Source organism: Ursus americanus, chromosome 2 (genome assembly GCF_024610735.1).
Source record: "Ursus americanus isolate L20-20 chromosome 2, mUrsAme1.1.p, whole genome shotgun sequence".
Lineage (NCBI taxonomy): Eukaryota > Metazoa > Chordata > Mammalia > Carnivora > Ursidae > Ursus > Ursus americanus.
In genome coordinates, this window is record NC_142128.1 from 89999439 (window position 1) to 90023642 (window position 24204).

At 39.9% G+C, this 24204-nt stretch overlaps 1 protein-coding gene across 1 annotated transcript in view; it reads right to left on the bottom strand.

The window, feature by feature from the left end:
* PAPPA2 (pappalysin 2) overlaps nucleotides 1-24204 on the bottom strand; it is a 260116-nt gene that overhangs the window by 212001 nt on the left and 23911 nt on the right. The window contains exon 2 of the mRNA XM_045811473.2: nucleotides 13514-14585. Within this exon, the coding sequence (XP_045667429.2) occupies nucleotides 13514-14585 (1072 nt within the window). The remainder of the gene's footprint in view (nucleotides 1-13513; nucleotides 14586-24204) is intronic.

A 24204-nucleotide genomic window follows, 5' to 3' on the forward strand; every position in this document is an offset into this window, starting at 1 on the left:
AAAAGAACTAAATAGAACTTAGGAAGATGAAAAGTATACTAATAAAAATTAAAAATTTATTGGTGGGTTTTAAGAGCAAGTTAGCCAAACCTGAAGAAAGGGTCAATGGGTCAATAAATCCAAAAATAGTTGCTCAAAATGCAACACAGAGAGGCAAAGATTGAAAAATTGAAAAGATGTTAAGAGACATGGAGTACAGAGTGAAAAGGAATAATATATATATAATAGGAAATACAGAAGGAGATAATAGAGAAATTATTAAAAAATTAATTTGAAGAAATATGACTAATAATTTCCCATAATTGATGACATGAGTGCTTAGATTCAGAAATATTCCATGCTCATGGATCAGGAGAATTATCATAGTTAAAATGTCCATGCTACCCAGAGCAATCTACACTTTCAATGCTATCCCGATCAAAATACTGAGGACATTTTTCAAAGAACTGGAACAAATAGTCCTTAATTTTGTATGGAACCAGAAAAGGCCCCGAATCTCCAAGGAACTGTTGAAAAGGAAAAACAAAGCTGGGGGCATCACAATGCCGGATTTCAAGCTGTACTACAAAGCTGTGATCACCAAGACAGCATGGTACTGGCACAAAAACAGACACATAGACCAATGGAACAGAATAGAGAACCCAGAAATGGACCCTTGGTTCTTTGGGCAACTAATCTTTGATAAAGCAGGAAAAAACATCCGGTGGAAAAAAGACAGTCTCTTCAGTAAATGGTGCTGGGAAAATTGGACAGCTACATGCAAAAGAATGAAACTTGACCACTCTCTCACACCATACACAAAGATAAACTCCAAATGAACGAAAGACCTCGATGTGAGACAGGAATCCATCAAAATCCTAGAAGAGAACATAGGCAGCAATCTCTACGACATAGGCCAAAGCAACCTTTTTCATGTCACATCTCCAAAGGCAAGGGAAACAAAAGATAAAATGAACTTGTGGGACTTCATCAAGATAAAAAGCTTCTGCACAGGCAAGGAAACAGTCAAAAAAACTAAGAGGCAGCCCACGGAATGGGAGAAGATATTTGCAAATGATACTATAGATAAAAGACTGATATCCAAGATCTACAAAGAACTTCTCAAACTCAATACGTGAGAAACAAATAAACAAATCATAAAATGGGCAGAAGATATGAACAGACACTTTCCCAATGATGACATACAAATGGCTAACAGACACATGAAAAAATGTTAAAAATCATTAGCCATCAGGGAAATTCAAATCAAAACCACACTAAGATACCACCTTACACTAGTTAGAATGGCAAAAATTGACAAGGTAAGAAACAACAATTGCTGGAGAGGATGTGGAGAAAGGGGATCTCTCCTACATTGTTCGTGGGAATGCAAGTTGATACAGCCACTCTGAAAAACAGTGTGGAGTTCCCTTAAAAAGTTTAAAATTGAGCTACCCTATGTTTACCCCAAAGATACAGACGTAGTAAAGAGAAGGGCCATATGCACCCCAATGTTCATAGCAGCAATGTCCACAATAGCTAAATCATGGAAGGAGCCAAGATGCCCTTCAACAGATGACTGGATTAAGAAGTTGTGGTCCATATATACAATGGAATATTACTCAGCTATCAGAAAGAACGAGTTCTCAACATTTGCTGCAACATGGACGGCACTGGAGGAGATAATGCTAAGTGAAATAAGTCAAGCAGAGAAAGACAACTATCATATGATTTCTCTCATCTATGGAACATAAGAACTAGGATGATCAGTAGGGGAAGAAAGGGATAAAGAAAGGGGGGGTAATCAGAAGGGGGAATGAAACATAGAGACTATGGACTATGAGAAACAAACTGAGGGCCTCAGAGGGGAGGGGGGTGGGGGAATGGGAAAGGCCGGTGATGGGTAGTAAGGAGGGCACGTATTGCATGGTGCGCTGGGTGTTATACACAACTAATGAATCATCGAGCCTTACATCGGAAACCGGGGATGTACTGTATGGTGACTAACATAATAAAATAAAAAATCTATTAAAAAAAAATTAAAAAAAAATTTTTTCTACGGTTAAAAAAAAAAAAATTGAGCTACCCTATGACCCAGCCATTGCATTACTAGGTATTTACCCCCAAAGATACAGACGTAGTGAAGAGAAGGGCCATATGTACCCCAATGTTCATAGCAGCATTGTCCACAATAGCTAAATCATGGAAGGGACCGAGATGCCCTTCAACAGATGACTGGATTAAGAAGTTGTGGTCCATATATACAATGGAATATTACTCAGCTATCAGAAAGAACGAGTTCTCAACATTTGCTACAACATGGACGGCACTGGAGGAGATAATGCTAAGTGAAATAAGTCAATCAGAGGAAGACAATTATCATATGATTTCTCTCATCTATGGAACATAAGAACTAAGAAGATCGGTAGGGGAAGAAAGGGATAAAGAAAGGGGGGGTAATCAGAAGAGGGAATGAAGCATGACAGACTATGGACTCTGAGAAACAAACTGAGGGATTCAGAGGGGAGGGGGTGGGGGAATGGGATAGACTGGTGATGGGTAGTAAGGAGGGCACGTATTGCATGGTGCACTGGGTGTTATACGCAACTAATGAATCATCGAACTTTACATCAGAAACCAGGGATGTACTGTATGGTGACTAACATAATATAATAAAAAAACATTAAAAAAAAGAAATGACAATAAATCTCAAATGCAATAATAAAGAAAAATCTACATCAAATAAATCACAGTGAAACATATCATAGTGCAGAACACTGAAGGCAAAGATCTCAAAAACATCCCAAGAGAAAAGGCAGAATAAATACAAATGAATGGCAATGGATAGCTAACTTTTCAACAGCAGTAATGGAAACCAGGAGACTCTGGTATAATATCTTGATAAAAGAAAACAAATAGCCAATCTAAAATTACATACCTAGCAAAGTTATCTTTTAAGAAGTTTGGTAGGATAAAGATATTTTCACAGAAATGAAAATTAAGAAAACATATGACTATCAAACATTGAATAAAGGAAATCCCAAAACCTGTCTGTCAGGGATGGGCCAACTGGTCTCAGAAGGAAGATTTAAAATTCAAGAAAGATGGTAGCTATTAAAACATATATATTAAAATATATTTATCTATTGTTCAGTTGATCAATGGATCAATCAATATCTCTATACACAACACATTGCTCCCATTCGCTTACTGTTCAAATCCCTTAGCCCATCGAAGGCCTTCCCAATATAACTTTTCCAATTGTCTCTCTTTCTTACTCTTCCCTAGAAAATTTATCCTCCTTTCAAGATGTTCTTTTTTTTTTTTTAAGATTTATTTATTTATTATTTGAGAGAGAGTCGAGTGGAGCAGGTGCAGAGGAAGAGGGAGAGAGAAACTCAAGCAGACTCCCAGCTGAGCACAGAGCCTGACACGGGGCTCAATCTCACAATCCTGAGATCAAGACCTGAGCCCAAATCAAGAATCAGATGCTCACCTGACTGAACCACTGAGGCACCCCTCAAGATGTTCTTTTTACAGTGGCCAAAATATGTTTGCATATGACTATCTGTACATTGGTTTGTATGTTTGTCTTTACCTTACAAACTCTTTCTCCTGCACTTCACTAGTCATGGTTTAAGGGATCCACCTCTTATACTATCGTTTTTCCTAAGAATAAGCCCACGGTGGTTTCTGTTTCCTTTCCTTCACCTTTTCAAGTGTGCATTCTCTAAGACGATCATTACACAATTAAAATAACCAAATATTTATTGTACACTTACTATGAGCTATGTACTTTGCTAAGCATGTAAGACTTCTCCCTGACACACAATATAGAATGGTGGTTAATAACACTGGCTCTAAAGAGTTTAATCCCTGTTTAATCTGCCACTACATGATGATGGTGAGTTAACCATCTAAAGTTCAGTTTTCTTTATATAAAAAGGAGATAATAAAAATATCTAGTTCTTGAGGCTATTGTGAACAATGAATAAGATAATTCACACAAAGTGCCTTGTTCATTTGTAAGATAAATAGATGATAGATAGATAGATAGATAGATAGATAGATAGATAGATAGATAATCATAGTAAAATATACATATGTTACTATAAACTAGGTACTTTACCAGGATTATCCTGGCATATTTGAGTTTTGAATTCTAAATCACAGAATCCTAGAAATAAAATTGGCATTAAAATTCCATGGGAATTACATTACTAGGAATACCAAAGTCTAAGGTCTAAGGAAAAGGACAGTATCAGAAATTATGACTGCAGGCATTTCATCTCCAAGAAGTGAAAACGAAAAACCAGCTCACTCTACCCAGATTGTTGGCACCAGCTGGAAGAAGACTGCTGCCTCAGAACCCTGAGGAGCCTTCTCTGCTGTCTTGCTCTTTTGCCCACAATTGCAGGAACTCAAGGCTGGCCAGAAACCTATGACTTCTGGCCTCACATGCAAAGACGAATTGCACCAATTCACACTGACCACTTCCAGAATTTGAACCAAGATACTGCAAAAGACTGAGACCATTAGCAATGGGATATGAATCTGAAGAGTTAATGAGATAAAGCAGAAGCCACAGAAAGCTGAGTTTAGTTTTAAACTAACACTATAAGGGTAAGGGAACGTTTATTAATCTAGCAAACTGGTAACAAGATATGAATGGTGCAAAGGCACTAAGATTTAGAGAAGCCTGCAGCCTTTGCCTGAGTGCCTGAACCTGCCCCATCCCTGGCAGCCTCTGAGCTCCACTTCCAGCCCATATGCCACCGTACAATAAATCTTTTTTTTTTTTTTTAAGTTTACTTGAGTAAGCCTCTGCTCCTTACAACCACAAAAGCCCAACTAAATGTCTGACAAGAACCTTGGCTAATCTGTGACATCATTTCAAACAGCGTTTATCTGATCGGAAGGCCTGAACAGTGATCTCCTCCTTATTAGAGGGGAATACATTCCAAGACCCCCAGTGGATGCCTGAAACCATGGATAGTACCAAGCCCTAGACATACTATGTTTTGTCCCATACATACATATCTCCAATAAAGTTTAATCTATAAATTAGACACAGTAAGAGATTAACAACTAATAATTAAATAGAACAATGATAACAGCGTATGTACTAAAAGTCACGTGAATGTGGTCTCTCTCCAAATATCTTATTGTACTGTACTTGCCCTTGTTGTGATGATGTGAGATGATAAAATGCCTACATGATGAGATAAAGTGAAGTGAATGACAGGGGCATTGTGATGTAACATTTGGTTATTGCGGATCTTCTGACGATATGTCAGAAGGAGGATCATCTGCTTCTAGACCGCACGTGACTGCGGATAACTGAAACCGCAGAAAACAAAGCTGTAAATAGGGGGCAACTGCTGCATCCCTTGTGAAGAGCCTGTTCTTTCCCTCAGTCACTGTCTCCCAGCTAATAAGGGTTCATCTTCCTGCTATTGTAGTCGACTGCTTCTCCCATCAAGATTTACTCCATGTTTCATACTCTCAGAGCCATCTGGGAGCTCTGCTACTCAAGTAATGAGATAATGAATAAAATGGCTTACAGCCTTTTCCCTCCTCAGCTAACATTTTCACACTTTCATGGGTATCTTTAGTTATTTTTACTTACTTCTGAATATGGCAATTCTGCCACAGTAATGAGACCAGTAGGAGGGATTACTCAAGTGTGTATTCTGAATACCCTTCTTTTTTTAATACGGAGTAGCACACTGTACCATACCCAAACTCTTGCCCAATACGGTCATTTCCCCCATGTCATTGATTTTTCATTTATATACATGCTAATTCATTTTAAAAATACCAGCTGAGTACTTCCTATGTTACAAGAACTATGAACAAAGAGCCTAAACTCTTGTGCAAGAGACAGACAACAATGGGCAATGACGATAGAGTATAATGAGTATGTACTTGGGCAGGAGTTGGCAAACTTTTTCTGTAAAGGGCCAAATAGTAAGTATTTTAGATTGTGGGCCACGTAGTCTGTTGTGACCACACAGTTCTGCCCTATGAAAGCAGCCATAAACAAGAGTAAACAAGTAGATGGGCCTGCATTCCAACAAAATGTCACTTACAAATGCAGGTGATAGGCTAATTTGGCCCACAGGCCATAGTTTGCCAACCACCATTCTGAGGTGAGAACATTCTTTTATTCAACAATTATTTATTGAACACTTCTTAGTCTACTCCTTTTGCTATTCTACATGCTAGGGTAAAATAGTAGCCCAAACATTTTATAAAAACCCCTTTTCTAATGGAACTTAGAGAAGTGGAGAAGATGGATGTTAATCAAAATTATATATATATAATTTATCATGTATATACTATACATATATATATGTTAGTAATAAATTCTAAAAAGAGAAATAAAACAGGAAAGAAACTATGAAGAGTCAGAGGAGTGTGTGAAATTTTAGATGAGGTCACCAGGGATGGCTTTGTCTAGAAGGTGACTTTGAAAAAAGATTGGAAGGAAATGGGAAAACCAGCCATGTAGAAATCTAGAAGAAGTACATCGTAGCAGAGTGAAAAGCCACTCTCATGCGGTAGGAGTCTGTCTGTCAAGTCCAGGGACAATGAGAAGGCCAGTGTGGCTAGAATAGAGTAGACAAGGGCAGCATGGTAGATGAGCCCACAGAAGTAACTGGTGCCAGATCAGAGAGGGTGCTGTAGGTTACAGTAGTACTACTGGCTTTGACTCTGAATGAGCTGGGAAGCTGCTGGAGAATTCTAGGCAGAGGAATGACTTGATCTGAGTTCTACTAATAGGATTACTCTGGCTGCTGTGTTAGAAACAGATTGGGGATGGGGAGGCATGAGCAGAAGGAGTGAGACCAGTTAGGAGGCTATTATAATAATACAAGTGAAAGAGGAGGAGGCCAGAACAGTGGTGGCTGGAGGGGGAATGAGAAGTGATACAAAGGAGACAGCCAATTGTTATTTGAGGTCAAAGAAATGGTCCCAAGAAGGAGGAAGTGGCATCCTAACTGAGACTTGAAGGATAAGTAGGAATCATCCAAGTATCAAGCTAGGGGAGTCAGATCCATGTCTGCAGAAGTCCTGGTGAGAAGTGAGAGACGTGCTGGTGTTCAGGCAATTAATGAGTCAGCAGCGTCCTCCAGGGGATGGCACTCCAATGAAACATCCTCAGAAAAACCCCCGGTGCCCACACTGACGATATGCTCCACCCTCTCCCCAACCTACTTCTCTGGGTTAGAGGGGAAACCCACCAACAAGATTTAACTTTTCTCCAGTTACTAAAGTGACATCCAAACAGGACTCCCAGAGTGAAAGAAGAAGAAAACGTTTCTAAGTGTGCAGCATTCTTTGAGATTCCAAAGCTTAAATTCTAGGAAGGGATCCCTAAGTAAAATCATCTGAGACAGACTGGCATCTGACCAGGGTACCAGGGCCAGCACCCCAACTCCTAGGAAAATACCCAAGTATCTTAAACAACTGAATGTAATTGGAGACAAGGGTCTCTCCTAAAAATTTTCTAAGAGGAAATATTTTTAAGCCAGACATACCACATGGCTCTCTCACAAGTCTGTCTATTTGGCTAGGATATAAGCACAAAACAGAGAAAAACAACCTCTCCCCCACTTACCTGGGGAGAAAAATTCATTGAGCCAGGTGAACAGAAAAGTTGTGGACTTCATTTACCCTATAATAGGGTACCTACGGGGACTAGGGAGAAACTGGCCTATAGGAAAACAAACACAAGACATTTCTGTTTGTAGGTAAGCTTTTTAAGTTTACCTGAAGTATTTTATTTCTTTCCTCCTATTCTCTTTGCTGTACAAAATGGGTAGGAGAAGGTGAGACTCATCCCTTGGGAGTTTACACTGCTAGTGCATTTTGAAGGGGAGGGATCGAGAGGTTTCTTTGTTTCATTTTAAAGTTTCTCCCCCATTTCTTTTCTCTCTGCCCTCTTCTACCCTTTATGCTTATTTTCCTTGTGCCTTTTTTTTTTCTTTTTGGCTCCAGGGAATTTTGAATCCCAACTTCAAAAGAAACCTATAATGAAGCCTGGCTGATGTTGAACAGACCCGCCACTGCAGGGGCCCAGCCCAACCATTCCTTTGGCTCAACAGCCACAGAGGGTGGCTGAGCAAAGCACAGCTAACCCTGAGCATACAAGTCTGTGCAGCGCTGATTTCTCCACCTGTTCCCTCTGATGGCACATGCATCTGCCCTCCTGCCCCTGGATATAAACCCTGTAGTGTACAAGTTGCAGACACCACATGGAGCCATGTCCCTGCAGGACACCTCCCAGCCTACCCTCTGGAGGACCCCTCTAGAGGGAAGTGGGCCATGTCCTAGCACTGCCATGTCCAGCAGTCCTTCTGCCCTCAAACTCCCCCGTACCAAAACTCAGGGAATGAGGCAGAGAAGAGACAGTGAGTCACCAACACACAGAGACCTTAACCTACCACACCATGATAATGATATTATGAAATCTGACAAATAGAATCCAAAATGGAGAGGCAAGCACGCTGTTTCTAACTCAACTGGACACTAAGCTCAACACTGATGTGAAAAGGACAGAAAGAACAAGGGATAGAAAGTAGGTTCGGAAGTAAAGAGCCCTTCATCTCTGAGACATAAATTTAGAGAGAAAAATAACAGAAACAAGTCACGACCAAAAAAAGCTGAAGAATGCAAAGGTCAGGGAAGCTGAGTTTCCCTTAAGGCATGGAGGTTCCCTTGGCTTGGCTTCCTAGGATACACCAAAGGGAGTGGTCAACACTTGTGGTTTTATTAAGTGGACTCAACCCCCTTCCTCCCCTCAGCTTTTGTAGATGCTCTCCCAGGGTGGCTACTATGTACAAAGAGACATCTGGCCATGTAGCCTTTCCTACCCATAAGCCAAGTTCCTCTATCTTGATAATTCTGTTCAACTGGCTGGGTAATGTATCTATAATTCATATCTCCTTCTGACCAGCCCATGTCTGATAAATACTCTCCCTTTGATAGGCCCATCTGGGTTACAGATGTTTGATACTGGATTCCTCAGGCTCTCTGCTGTCTCAGAGCCTTTGGGAGAGGAACTTCTTTGGGCTAGATTTCTTGCTGAGGGTGGGGAAAGGGAGAATGTTGAGTGGGATTTAAAAAATGAGGAGGATTGTTCATATGCCAATCATCGTACTCACATGTTAGTAATCTATCTGTAGGTGTGTCCTCCACTTCCCCACCATCCCCCAGTAACCTGTAAGCTCCCGAGAGGACTCTGTCTCTGGCACACTCCGTTTGCTCAAAAAATGTCTGGCATAGCATTTGTTAAAGTTGGATTCTTTCAGAGTCACAGTATAATGGAATTGTGAGCTTGAGTTCTGTGATTTAATTGTAATAACAGAACACTATATATGAATAATTTAGTTCCAAGACAACTACTAGCTTAACCAAGTCACAGACTCATAGAAATCCAGAGATCTATGTCTCCATGAATCCAAAGTCCTTTCAAACAACCCAAGCCATAGTCCAGAAAAGCAGTCTGCATTCCATATTCTGCTTTCAGTGCCTTTGCCTGGATTTAATTTTGATAAAATAAATCCAGGGAATTCTGACAAAATTACTAAAACCCTCCACCAAGTTGTTAGCACCTGCTCTCTATATATTCTTTATATTTGTCCCTCTGCTTAGCTCACTGTGTCTGGCACATCAAGGACCTCGATAAATAATTGTTTTTCAAAATACGGTTCTTGCCAATAAGAGTTACGAAAAACATTCAATATTTTTAATGATAAAAATTCAGCATAAGGAGTACAAGGCAGAGGAAAGAGGGGGAAAAGTCTATATATGAAATAAATATAAGGGAGTTGGGAAAGAGAAAAGCTCTCCTCTCCACTATGCAGATTTCTTCTTCCAAAAGAAGAAATTCAGAGTTATTTATCCTTTTTTAGATCATGATAAGTAGAGATCCAAAAGCGTGTTTCCTATTGTGAACAAGAGCTAGATATTTGAGGAAATCCACCAGAATGAAAGACAGATAGGGGAGGGGGGCAGAGGCGAAGGAAAAAAAAAGTCGACTATAGATGAGTCAGATATAGTGCACAGGGGGGAGCAATCAGAATATATCTTATTTTTAGCCTCAGAAAATTCTGCATCCTTAAAATAAAAACAGATTGATATAGAAAGTCAAAAAATTAAGCACGTCTTAAAAATATGATTGCTAAAATTAAAAATTCAATAGAAGAGTTGGAAGATAAACACAAGGAAATCTCTGAAAAAAAGAAAGTACAAAAGAACAAAGAGATAAAACATATGAGAGAAAAAAAAGAATAAGTTCAGAAGATCCATCCTCAGGAGCTTCAAGAGGAAAAAAAGAGGACAGAGAAAACTTAATGAAGTATCAAAGTAATAATTTAAGACAATCTGCCAAAGGTAAGAGCGTGAGTACCCAAATCAAAAGGATCATTGAGTGCTCAACAAAAAAATAAATAAAAGGCCAACCCTAAAAAAAATATCATAAAATCCCTAAAGTAACAAGGCTAAGATTCTAAACAATTTTTAAAAGGAAACAAAATTTCTAAATTTTGTTTAGAATTTAGAATTATCAAAACAGAAGTTATGAATTTTTTCAAAAAATCTGAGAGAAAATGTTTTCCAACCCAAAATTTAACATCAAGGCAAACTATCAATTTTGTGTAAAGGCAAAACAAAAACGTTTTGAGAAATGTTTTTCAGAAAAAGTTACCTACAACATTCTTTCTTAGAACGTTGCTTAAGGATATCTTCCAGTAAAATAACGTTGTAAATTAAATGTCCAGTAAGGTAAGGTAATAAAAAAAAAAAAAAAAGAGAAAATCATGCAGTTTGGGACACAGTGGCTCCAATCCAAAAAGCAGAATTTCTGGGATGACAACAGTGCAGCAGACCTAGATAACTGGTCAAAATTGGAAAAGGAGGGGTGCCTGGGTGGCTCAGTCAGTTAAGCGTTGACTCTTGATTTTGACTCAGGTCATGGTCTCAGGGTCCTGAACTCGAGCCACACTTCAGGCTCCTGCTAAGCATGGAGCCTGCTTAAGAGTCTCTCCATCTCCCACTGCCTCTGCACCCCCCATACACACACACATGCACTCTATCTCACTCTCAAAAAAAAAGAAAAAGAAAAAGATTGAAGAGGAGAGAAAAATAGAATGAACTACAAGGAAGAGCTCCAGAGAATGAAAAAAAAGACATATTCTATAGATGAACTGATAAGATAAAAATTGAGGCTATCAAAAATGATGGAAGGAAGAAGAGAAGGAGGGAAGGAAGAAATAGAGACTCAAGAGGTAGGTGGGGGATGGGAGGAAGTTACACCAGGAAGGAAATATAATAATAGAATCTTAGTTTGTTCTCCAGAAAAAAAAAAAAATCATAGCCATGATGCTGTAAATATATAGAACTGATTTAACTAAAGATAGTCAAATAACTATCCTGGAAAGATGGAGGGGAGAAGAAGGAGACAATATAAAAATTAAAGTCTCCTCTTTATCATAAGAGCAAGCCAATGCATAATGTTTAAAATTGATGACTCAAGTGATATAAATACAGTATTTGGATATATGGAGGTAATTACCAAAAGAGACAGGTAAAATAATCAAATATGGGAGCAAGGCTAGAGGGTGGAGAAGGACGGGAAAAGTTAGGCTGGGGACTATCATTCTTCCTTATGGCTTTTGGCACAGTTCAATATTTGTAACCATGAGCATTTATTAGTTTGATTTAAATATTTTTAACTATCAGAAAAGCATAAAGAGTTTGTTTTTATTCCACAAAGTGAATTTTGCATGTTGGGTTAGAGAGGTTTGAAACACGTCTGGGTCTAGGGCTAGAAAGTGATGCGTTGCCATGGCAACTCTGCGTCAGTGAAGGGAAGAAGTTATAAACACCTAGTTAAGGGTAGTGGCCGTAGGTATTTAGAGACATAAAGGACTACTCTAAGAAGAATGATGCCTGTGTACCTGGAACGACGGCTCTCTCAGTCATGGCAGTGGGATGTTGTAATAGTAAGGAGAAAAATAAGAACAAGCCAGATTTCCTTGTCTCCCCGGAGAGTTGGCAACCACTGTTGTTAGTGAGGGTTAGCTTCTGCTTAAGGTTATCAAAATCTAAAAACCAAACCCAAACAGAATCTTTCTAATGTGAATATTTCTGGGAACGCAATCAATTCCCCTTATTATTATTATAATATAAACAACTGCTTCCCATCTGTCTGGTCTAATAATGACAATAATTAATGTTAGTTTAGGAAAATTTTTTTACATTGAAAACTTCAGTCTCCAAGCACTTTTCTAACCCTTATGTCATCTGATTCACAAAACAACCCAAGGATATAAGTAATGCAAAGTATTACTGCAATCACCCTCTTTTTACAGACAAGACATCTGAATTTCAGAAAATGACTTGCACAGTTTATATAGCTAGTTAAGTAGCAGGGACTCTCAAATTCGACTGTGTCCTGATTCCAAATTTTACACTTAGTCTTTGACATCACATGCCTGAACTACAAGCCGACCTATTAACTAGTGTTAACTGACTGCCCACACACAGGGATACCATGAATTACTATACAAACTGTGGCCAACAAACACAAAGGCAGCCATCCAGGTACTGGGTGGGAGCCGAGATCCAGTCTTCCCACCTCCCGCCAACACTACACCCTAGCTCAGATATGAGCCTTTTCATAATTTGTACAAAGGTACCAGTTATGTCATGAGGAAGCCTTGCCCAAATACACAAATTAACAAGTTTACCACCCACCTCTCTCCTTTCTTACCTCCCTCTAACACTCCCCAACCCCTGCATTGACCATAATGGAAATCCTCTTACTGGTTTCTGCCTCGCTATAGAAGACACATCAGATCCATTAATTCATTGAAATAAACATAAGACAAACAACTATATGTCGGGACTATTCTAGGCACTAAGTATGTAGTGATTAACAAGGGCCCTGATCTAATGCAATGACATTTCAGGTAGGAGAAAGACAAACTAATGTACAAGAAAACATTAGAAGGGATTAGTGTTACACAAAGAATCAACATTAGCTAAGGTAATAGTGATTGAGTAGCTTACTTAAATTAGGGGAAATCAGGAAAGGCCTCTTCAGGAGGTGACATTTCAGTTGATATCGAAAAGACAAGAGAAAACCCACCAAGGGAAGACAGAGGGAAAGAGGTTTACCTTATTTGCTCTCTGAAGAGCCCCTGGCTTCCTCTGGCAGACTTAGCTGTTTGGCTCTCCTGTACCTCAAGCACCTGGGGCACACATCTCCAGGTGCACATCACACCATGTACACCCCGTCGGCTCCAGAGAATGAGTTCTGTGAGGGCTGTCCCTTCTCTTCACCAGTCCTGTGTCCCTAATTATCTAAACCTAGGGCTTCACAAAAGCTCTATAATGTCTGGTGGGATGGATGAATGTTTTATTTGGGGGCTGGGTGAACCCTCTGTGTGAACCTTCTTTTCTCTCCAGAAACCAAAAACATAAAATGTGAGAAAGTAGGACACCCCAAGCCCCAGGCCCTTACCTCTTGGGTGAGTCGGGGTCGAAGCAGGTCTTGTGCACATCAGCCACCTCGGGGTCGCAGCAGTCCCCATCGTCAAAGTCGTTCAGCATGTTGTTGCACTCCACGTGGCAGAGCCCATCCCTGCGGTTCCAGGAGTAGCATCGGCCATGCAGGCGGCAGTCGCCCCCATCATAGCCCGTGAGTGGGTGTTCGCACTCAGGGTCACAGTGGTCATTGCCAATCTTGCTGGGTTCACAGTTCACAAGGACAACCCGGTGGCGCAGGGTGGAGTTGTGGACCTGGTGGACACTCAGCTGCCAACTGATGTTGTAGCGGCTGAAGGCATGGTTCAGTGCCTTGTGCTGCCGGCTGATCTGCTCCTCGCTCACGATGGGGTTCAGGCCCTCATCATCACAGATGTTCACCACTTGATAGCGGATAACCTTCTCTCCCTGGAGGGGCTGGTGCCCATTATAGTGGGAGATCAGCTCTACATTGTCACAAACCGTCCGCCCACAGAGTGGGGGCTGCAAAGGTGACAGAATCTCAGGCTCAGGCTCAAAGCCCTGCAGAACCTCACGCCGTGGGTATTCCCCATCCCTAAAGGGGGCCCACTGTTCTTCCAAGGGCTCAAAACTGGCTGTCAGGATCAGGGTGGTCAGTTCCTCCACTCCAGTTGGATGCTGAGGACTGTGTTGGAGGTGGCTTTGTGGGAGGGCGGTCGACCAGAAGACCAGTGTACCCAGGTGTCCACGAAAATAGTGGCCATCCTCAGAGCTATCCCCCCCCAGAAGCAAAGAGCGACAAGACGCCATGAAGGGGCTGTTCAGGGGACCAGACTGCTCTGGACTACTAGCCACCCGAGTGCCATCCACATACAGGGCCATACGCTGTCCATCATAAGTGGCTGCCACGTGTGTCCATATGCCTGGTTGGTAGCGACTGTGGCCAGTCACAATGGTGGCTTTCTTCACCCGGTCGGTGCGAAGGGAGAAGAAGAAGCGAGCGTCTCGCCTTCCCATGTCCTTCCCTGAGCGGATCCCTAGGGCCCAGCCCTTGTCACTGACAGTGTGGGAGCAGTTATCAAATACACCTGGGAAAGAAGGAAGAATCGAGGGGAGAAATACCAGATATAAAGGGGATGGAGAAAGGGAGAAGAAAACCCATATAAATAGCCAAGAATGTAGGTTTTTAGTGGGAAAAAATAAGTGATACAGATTCCCCACCTGAGATGTTTATCCAGTACCCCATATCAAGCCATTCTGGCAACATCTATCCCCAAAAGGAATCTGATTTGAGATTCCATCCAATGTAACTCATTCTGGTATTTTTCAGCAATCAAAATGGAAACTAAAAAGGGGATGTCTAATGCAAGTGATAACCATCCCCTAGAGTTTGTCACAAAAGTTCCTCATGCTGGGTCCATGTCTTCCCTCCCTTCCTCAGAAGCCATGGGGGCAATCACAGTTTTTAGAAAAGACAATAATATCCTATTCCCTCAAAAGATCCATTTTCCCTCATTTGAGTATTGAAATGATGATTCTCACGGGGGAAAACAAGGAGTTGGTGAATAGGAAGTCCCTCAGAGAAGACTGTAACAGATATCTTCTCAGCCCACTATTCCCTCTAGTGCAAGGATGCCCATCCACAGTGAAGAGCTGTTCCCCAGAGTGAGCAAAATGGTACCACCCCATCGTCCTAGATGAAAAAATAGTCAAGTCAGTTATAAGAATAGTTGTTCTATAACCAATGATGCCCACCATAGTACAGAGGCAAAACTCTACCAGAGAAATGAAGCTGAAGCTCCTTACCACACACTACCTCACCATCTTACTCAGCGGGCACAGGACTATTAGTCCAACTGAACGAACAAAGGGGGGACTACTTGTAGATAACTAGATCATTAATATGCTGCCAACAGGAAAAAATGAGTCAGATATAATACAACCACAGATAAAACAGGAATCCCAAAGGCAATTTGGATGCCTCAAATGTTCCCAGAAACCCATCTGTGGTTATGAACCCACCATCCCCTCCAGCACCTCTTCTAATAGTACACAGGTAGAGTCTCAGAGAAGGTTTCACTTGTAAGTCACATAGAGGCACTACACCCACACGGGAAAGGCTTAGTAAGCACTTCTGTAAATGACGGAGAAGTCTGCTAGCCTCTGAATCACATATCTGAGGCTAACACCAAAAGTCTTTCTCCCCCAGCCTGTTATATAATTGTATTTATGCCCCTGAGTTCCTATAAAATCCACCCAAACAAGTAGTTCTCTACAGAGAGTCAGAATTTAAAATCCATGAGGCCTCCCGTTGTGATTGCAGTCAAGTATTCTAAAAGTCGCTACTTTTTCATAAATGACAGAATATTTTTTCTTCTGTCTCTAGCATAAATCAGTAACTTGTGATTAAAAAAAATAATAAAACAGGGGCGCCTGGGTGGCTCAGTCAGCTAAGTGGCTGCCTTTGGCTTAGGTCACGATCCCAGTGTCCTGGGATCCAGCCCCATTTCGGGATCTCCACTCGGTGGGGAGTCTGCTTTTCCCTCTCCCTCTGCCTGCCACTCCCCCTGCTTGTGTTCTCTTTCTCTGTCAAATAAACAAATAAAATCTTAAAAAAAAACCTCACATTTTTTAACAAAAGCAACTCTAAGAATCAGACGTTGAAGTACTGGTGAGGACTACGTGTAATGCAATGGTGATGTTCCAGTTTTGTTTGTTTAGGTTGGGGGGGAGAGTGTTTTTACCACGGAGGTCTATCTGGTAAAGGAGCATAGGAACTCCTGCTTTAACAAATTCCTGTATGGGGTAGATTTTCAAAAGAGGAGGCAAATCTAGTGAGGTGAATAGTAGTTCCCTGGCTCTGAGTTTCAATTTGGTTAACTTATTTTGGTAAGCACATTTAGCCTTAATTATATCCATCTGCTTACTTATGAACAAATTTATTACAATATTTAATATCAGGACTATGAAATTACTAAGCTCTCGTCTAGTAAATATCTGCTAGTTTTTAAGAGGAAGAGTTGGGGAGACTATTTTATATTTGTTGCATATAAATAGATGTATCTACAGATCCTTCTTGACTTATGATGGGGTTACTTCCTGATTAACCTAACCTAAGTTGAAAATGCATTGAATACACCTACCCTACTGAACATCACAGCTTAGCTTAGCCTACCTCATACATCTCAGAACACCTACAGTAGCCTACAGTTGAGCAAAATCACCTATGAGAGAGACTATTTTATTATAAAGTATTGAATATCTCATGTAACTTATTGAATACTGTACTAAAGGTGAAACACAGAATGGTTATATGGGTACAGCACAGCTGGAAGGTATCAGTTGTCTACCTTTGCTGCCCCTGCATCACTGCCGCCCAGCATCACAAGAGAGTATTGGACCATACACTAGTTCAATATTGGACTATATAAGAAAACATACAAATTCAGAATTTGAAGTACAATTTCTACTGAATGTGTATCACTTTCATACCATCATAAAGTAAAAAAATCATAAGTTGAACCAATATAAGTCAGGGCCTACGTATATGTGAGTTGAATTACAAATTATTAGGCTTCTTATATAAATTACCAGATACTTAACTTGTTACCTACCTGGCATCTAGTTGTAATTTTGAACGCTTTTACTTAATGTTATTAGAACTTCTGGTTAGTATCAATAAAATAATTGTGTCTTCTTATTTACCTCATAGGAAGCTATAAAATTATTGATAGTATGTCTAAAATGATATTTCTAACATCTTGAGATAATACATAGAAGATGTAATTTTATCATACTAGTCTAGTTTGGATTAATCTAAGTTTTAGTAATTATATTAGAAAGAATTTATTAGACAGAAGAACTAAAATAGTCATTTTAGTTGAGAACTGTAACAAGTATGATAGAAGTATTACTTTTTAAATGATTACCAAAGTAATTATTCTTTGCTCTCTAATTTAGTAAGATGTCCAAGTAGCATATGAGAAACCTCACTAAGTGTTTAGATAGCTGCATTTTATTTGCTGCATTACCATTGTTCATCTATAGGAAGAGAATAGTTTTTGAAGCACTGCCCTGCACTCATTCCATGCCTATATATATATCAAAGAATTCTCTAACCCAATTATTGTGGACTGAATATTTGTATCCCCCTAAACTTCATTCATTGAAACTTGAATTCCTGTTGTGATGACATTTGGAGATGGAGCCTGTAGGAGGCAACTGAGTCATAAGGATGGAGCCCCACGATGGGATTAGTGTCCTTTTAAGAAGAGGAAGAGAGCTAATCCTTCTTGCTTTCCGCCATGTGATGATACAAGAAGAGGGTCATCTGCAAACCAGGAAGAGGATTCTCACCAGCTGGCATCTTAGACTTCCCAGCCTCCAGAACTGTGATTTTAAAAACTGCTTTTGTTTAAGCCCCCTAGTCATGGTATATTTGTTACAGCAGCCCAAACTAAGACACCACTGTTATCACCTAGCTGTGGATCAGAATGACAAGAGAAACTTTCACAAACATAGGTTCTTGTGACCGTGTTGAGAGCTGCTGATCCACCAAATTTACAAAAGAAATCACTCTTCTCACTACTGACCAGTGGATGGAAATGCAGAAGACAGAATTTGAGAGTCATTGTATTTTCCGATCAGTGAAGAAGAATTAGAAAGACTGTTATCAATGGTAAGTTAAATTAGACATGAAAGTGGAAAGTTCATCTGAAATTGCTTCATACCGTTTGTTTAAAAATCACATCTGATCAGACATTTTAGTACAACCTATGTAACTCTTATACATACTTGTTCATTAATTCAGCAAACTAATGGAATGAGATGTAGTTAAATGAAATAAGGGCCTGTTATGAATAGTGCACAGATATGATGCTATTAGGGGATGTGGCTAATTGATTGTCTAGGAACTGATAATTATTTGGGGCTTTTATTATCTGTAATAAAACTCATATTTAAGACCACTGCAATGAAAATAAATATCCTCTGCTCCCACCGAAAGATCTATTATTCCAAAGAGGAAACTGTGGCATTGAAGCATGGTGTGGCTTACATCTCCCTGATAATCACTGCCATCAGCCCCAAACTCTTTCTGAAATCTTGAGTGCAGCCTTGTGAGGACTTTCAAATTTTCCAACGACAAAGTAAGTAAATATTTCTGTCCTTCTGCATCTTCTATAGTCTGTACTAGTAATCATCCCTTCCTCCAATCTGGAGGATGTGGATAGAAAATTGATTCTCTCCTCTCTTGAGACTGAGTAAACCAATACAGTGAGGCTGAAATCGCACCCTCTGCTCAAACATAGATGTAACTCCAACACTGACCCTACCACCTGCTGCTCCACACTTCAGCCCTAGCTGGTGGGAAGAGGATCATGCTTGGTCACTTGAAGGACTGTCACCCTACCAAACCACAAAGGGTTCACATTTTATCTCACTGTCTTGCTTCTTGTGGGAAATGAAATTTCACTTGGAATTAGTCATTTCAGTTCATCAAACATTTAGTGAACATCCCATTCATGCCAGGCATAGAAACTCATTTCAGCTTTGGAAGACAAAGCCATCTTTGCCTTTGAGGAGTTATACTCTCATGGATGAGTGGAAACATTAAGCGATAATTCCAGTATATCAAAACTTAAGATCAAGGAAAACATAGGAGAGTGAAAACAGAGCCTAATCTCAACCCATATAATTTGGAGAGAATCTCCTAAGGGGAAAAGACCCAAACCTACTCTTGAAGAGTGAGTAAGAGTTGGCCAGGCAAAAGAATTATGGATCACTCTACACAGTGGGGACAGCAAGACGGCAGGCACCACGGGTGGAAACAGGTCAAAGTAGGTCTTGCATAACACAGTAAGGGGCTTGGACTGAATAAGTTAAGGAATAGCTGGAGGTTTTTCTACTGTTGCCAAATGCCTCTAATATCCCGAGAGCACACAGAGGAACTGCAGCATGAAACATCCCATGACTGGCCTTGCCCTGCACACTTGGTCCAACTGCAATTAAGGAACTTTCCAGAGCTTGCAGATGAACAACTGTGGCACAAGAAATACATGAACACTACAAGAGTTCTGTGTAGTTAGTCCACCCACGTACTTGTTCAGTAGATATTTATGAAGCAGTACTAGCTGCCAGTCTTAGTATTTGTGCTGGGAATTTCTAGTGATCAAATGGTTATTTGACATCATGGGGTACAGTACAGTGCAGAAAATAAGCCTTAAATAAGTAACTACAATGAGATATGCTGACAGCAAGAAGTATAAATAGCTATGTGAACAGCCAAAGAACCTCTTTATTAAAACATGGAGATAATGCGGCAGAAATTCTCCCTAAAGTTATTAAGCGCCAGCTTTCTAGCACTGACCCATCTTGTTAATAATTTGACACTATCCAAATCTGCCCATGAAACTAGGGCTGCCTTGATCACCAGTCAAACTGTATGAAAAGGTTAGGGAGACCCAAAGCCAAGAAACTCCAAGATGTAAGTTCAAACATTCCCAAATCAAAGGTCCTGACAGTTCATCCAGAAACATTCACAGTAAAATTCCTTATATCAAATATCCAATTCAGCTGGATCTTCTAAACTGGGGTGTGGTGTTGTTTTTGTGAATATTTTTCCCTTAATTCTTATAGCATGGAAAGATATCTCCCATTTATACAGTACTGAGCTTTCCAAAGCAATCTTACGTAACTACCATTTAAATGGTAAAGCCATCCTGTGAGCTAGGCAGGATAATTATCACCAGTTTCATTGTATAGATGAAGACATTGAGGGTCTGAGAGGTCAGGTGTTAGGCCGAGTGCAGACAGTAGACTGTACAATGGCTGAAGTGTCATGATTCAGAGCCCAAGACAGATGTCTATGCTGGGGAAACCACAGAGTATGGGGGTTCCAAGCATGAGTCAGTGGAAGTTTCAGTGCCCAGACTGCTACTTAACAAGATATGTGACCTCAGAAAAATTATATCACCTTGCTGAGCCTCAGTTTACTTATTTGCAAATTGTACCTATAAAATAAAATCTGTCCCTCACTGGTCTTCTCTTCAACATCCTTCAACCACAAGCTGAGATCACAGGTCTACTTCCTGAGGTTGTTGGAAGAATTAAATAAAAGAACACATATGAAAGATCTTGGCACAGTGCCTAACTCATACAAAGTGATGAACAAACATTAGCTATGATAAGGAGGAATTTGATGGTGAGATATCAAAGGGAAGAAGAAATCAGGTATAAAGACAAAGTTATGCTGGTAAATATTTAACAACTGGTCCTCTAAAGAAAAGAAAAAGGAAAAAAACAAGTCCTGATTTGTAGCATTTGCCCATTTTTGTAGTACAAATATTCCCACAATGGCTAATTTTAAGTTACCAATATGATGTCACTGAACATGGGATTGGGAAGAGATGTGTACAGTTGGTTCTGGTGAGCCTGTCTGAGCCAGCTCCACCATGATAAAGACTGAAAAAGAAAACAAATGCAAGCTCCTAAGTGTCTTCTTCTCCTTCTGACTATTAAAGTGGCTGTGTGTGCTTTGCTGCTGAGCTGATTTTTTAGAATTTAAAAGGAGTTAATGTCCCTTTAGACTCACTATAAAGCTATAGAAATCAAGACAGTGTGGTATTGGTGAAAGTGTAGACAAACAGAGCAATGAAACAGGACAGAGAGTCCAGAAATAGACCCACATAAATAGATTCAACTGATCTTTGACAAGGAGCAAAAGCAATACAATAGAGCAAAGATAGTCTCCTCAACAGATAGTGCTGGCTCAATGACATCCACACACAAAACAATAAAGCTAGGCACACACCTTACACTATTCACCAAAAGTAACTCGAAATGGATTATAGACCTAATTGCAAGGTGTAAAACTACAAAAATCCTAGATGATAACACTGGAAAAAATCTAGATGAGCTTGGGTTCAGTGATGACATTTTTAGCTATAACACTAAGACATGATCCATGAAAGATGTAATTTATAAGCTGGACTTGATTAAAAATAAAAACTATTGCTCTGCTAAAGGCAGTGTCAAGACAACTAGAAGACAAGCCACAGATAGGGAGAAAATACTTGCAAAAGACACATCTGATAAAAGACTGTCATCCAGAATACACAAAGAACTCCTGAAGCTTAAGAGTAAGAAAAGAAACAACCAATTTAAAAATGAGCCAAAGACCATAAGAGATAACTCACCAAAGATATACGAATGGTAAATAGGCATACGAAAAGGTACTCCACAACATATGTCATCAGGGAAATGCAACTTAAAACAACGAGATACCACTACAAGTATATTAGAATGGCCACAATCCAGAACACCGACACCAAACGCTAGTGAAGATACGGAACAACAGGAACTCTCATACATCGCTAGTGAGAGTGCAGAATGGTACAGTTTGGTGGTTTCTTGGAAAATTAAACGTACTCTTACCATATGATCAAACAATCACACTCCTGGATATTTACCCAATGGAGATGAAAACTCTGCTTACACAAGAACCTGCACACAAATGTTTACAGCAGCTTTATTCATAATTGCCAAATTTTGAAAGCAACCAAGATGTCCTTGATTAGGTGACTAGATAAATTAACTGTGGTACATCTAGACAATGGGATATTATTCAGCACTAAAAAGAAACGAGCTACCTAGCCATGAAAAAACATGGAGGAAACATAAATATATATTACAAAGTCAAAGAAGCCAATCTAAAAAGATTACTACGGTATGGTTCCAATTATGGCATTCTGGAAAAGCAAAACTATCAAGGAAATAAAAAGATCAGTGATTGCCAGGAGTGAGAGGAGAGAGATGAACGGGCAGAGCACAAAGGATATTTGGGGCAGTGAAAACAATCTGCGTGATATTATAATGATGGATATATGTCATTTTACTTTGGTCCAAACCCATAGAATGTACACCACCAAGAGTAACCCTTAAGAAAACTATGGACTTTGGTAATTATCATTTGTCAGTGTAGGTTCATTCTTGATAAAACATAAAATGTACCATTCCCATGAATGATACTGATCATAGCAAAGGCTATGCATGTGCAGGGGCAGGAGATATATGGGAAATCTTGTACCTTTCTCTACATTTTTATTGTATACCTAAAACTTTTCTCAAAAAATAAGGGTAAATGTTGCCTCCACTGTGGATTTTGAGCCTTAAAATGGCTACCGATTTTAAGTACCCAGTGACCAACTGTGCTGGTTAAATAAAATTTGCCCATCCTAGACCTGCTGTTCAGCCCCTTCAACCATAAAATGGAATCACAGAGCAACCTGCACAGCTCATCTACATATTCCTAGGAGGGACACCAGAACTGCTTTCTTAACTCCATCAAGCAGGAGCAAGATAGACTCTGATTTAAAAGAAAAATCTCCAAATCCCCATTTAAGAGACTTCTCTTCTCAGTCTAGCAGAGTAGAGGCCGACAAAACCAAGGCAGTATAGTCTCACCATATACTATACGTGGTGAAACCCGTAGCTTGTGCGACATTGAGATTTGACAACTTTGGATGTATATGTGAGAAAAGCAAATGTGTTATAACTGTTGTTGATTCATCAAAGTCACATTCTTGGGAGGAGCAGAGACCAAATCATCAATATGATTTATGAAATCACTCAACACCAAACTGAACTATGACAGCCCATGGGTTGGAAAAATGAGATTGAATGATGTAACTTGAAAAATGGTGGTGGTACTGAAGCCAAACATTTGGACCATGTCATTTTAAGATTTTAAGAATCACTCTTCCAGTTCTTGCTTGGAATGGGCTTCCATTATGCATCAATGTTGACTAAATTTAAAAATGTTCAAACACCTTACTTTGTATTTAATCTAAGTTTTGAGAAAAAGGAAAGTAAATTGAGGGAGTATACCCTATTCATTGTATTCTTGTTTCTAACTCCAAAACTCATATTTACAGACCCTGGGTACCCTAACAGAGCCATATAATCATGTGGGTCTTCAGGAAAAATCATTTGCTTCCAGTTCTTTATTATTAATTGCATTGGAAATTAATAGAGTCAATTACTGTCAAGGAGAAAAGCCTTCTTCAAACCAGGATACAGTCTCCCTGAGTGATTATGAGAGATTCTAATCGTAGTAAACATCATGGCTAAAGAGTTACAGACAACTGTTTAATAGGTACATTTTTAAATGTGGCCTCTGTGGAGGAATAATCCTGCTTCTTTCCACTTCTCGGGTTCTTTTTTTGCACTCAGGAGATGTGTTGCTCACCACAGGATGAAATAAAGGGACCTAAACTACCTTTTATTAAATGTCTACTATACTCCAGACACTGGACATGTGCCACCCCTATTAAACCCTACCACAAATGTATGTGTTGATTTTATTATCCTCATTTACAGACCAAAAACTAAGGGTCATAGAAGTTAAGCAAGTCATCCATAGTCTTACATCTAATAAGGGCCAGACACAGGGATCAAAACCAGGGCTGTTGGACCAAAAGCCCATGCTTTTTCCACTGCACCAAAATATTTCAAACACTGGGGCACCTAAGTGGCTCAGCTGAGCATCTGCCTTCAGCTCAGGTTATCGTCCCAGCGTCCTGGGACTGAGCCCCACATCGGGCTGCCTGCTCTTCAGGGAGTCTGCTTCTCCCTCTCCTCTGTGTGCTTTCTCTCTCTCTCAAATAAATAAATAAATCTTTAAAAAAATAAAATATTTTGAATACTAGA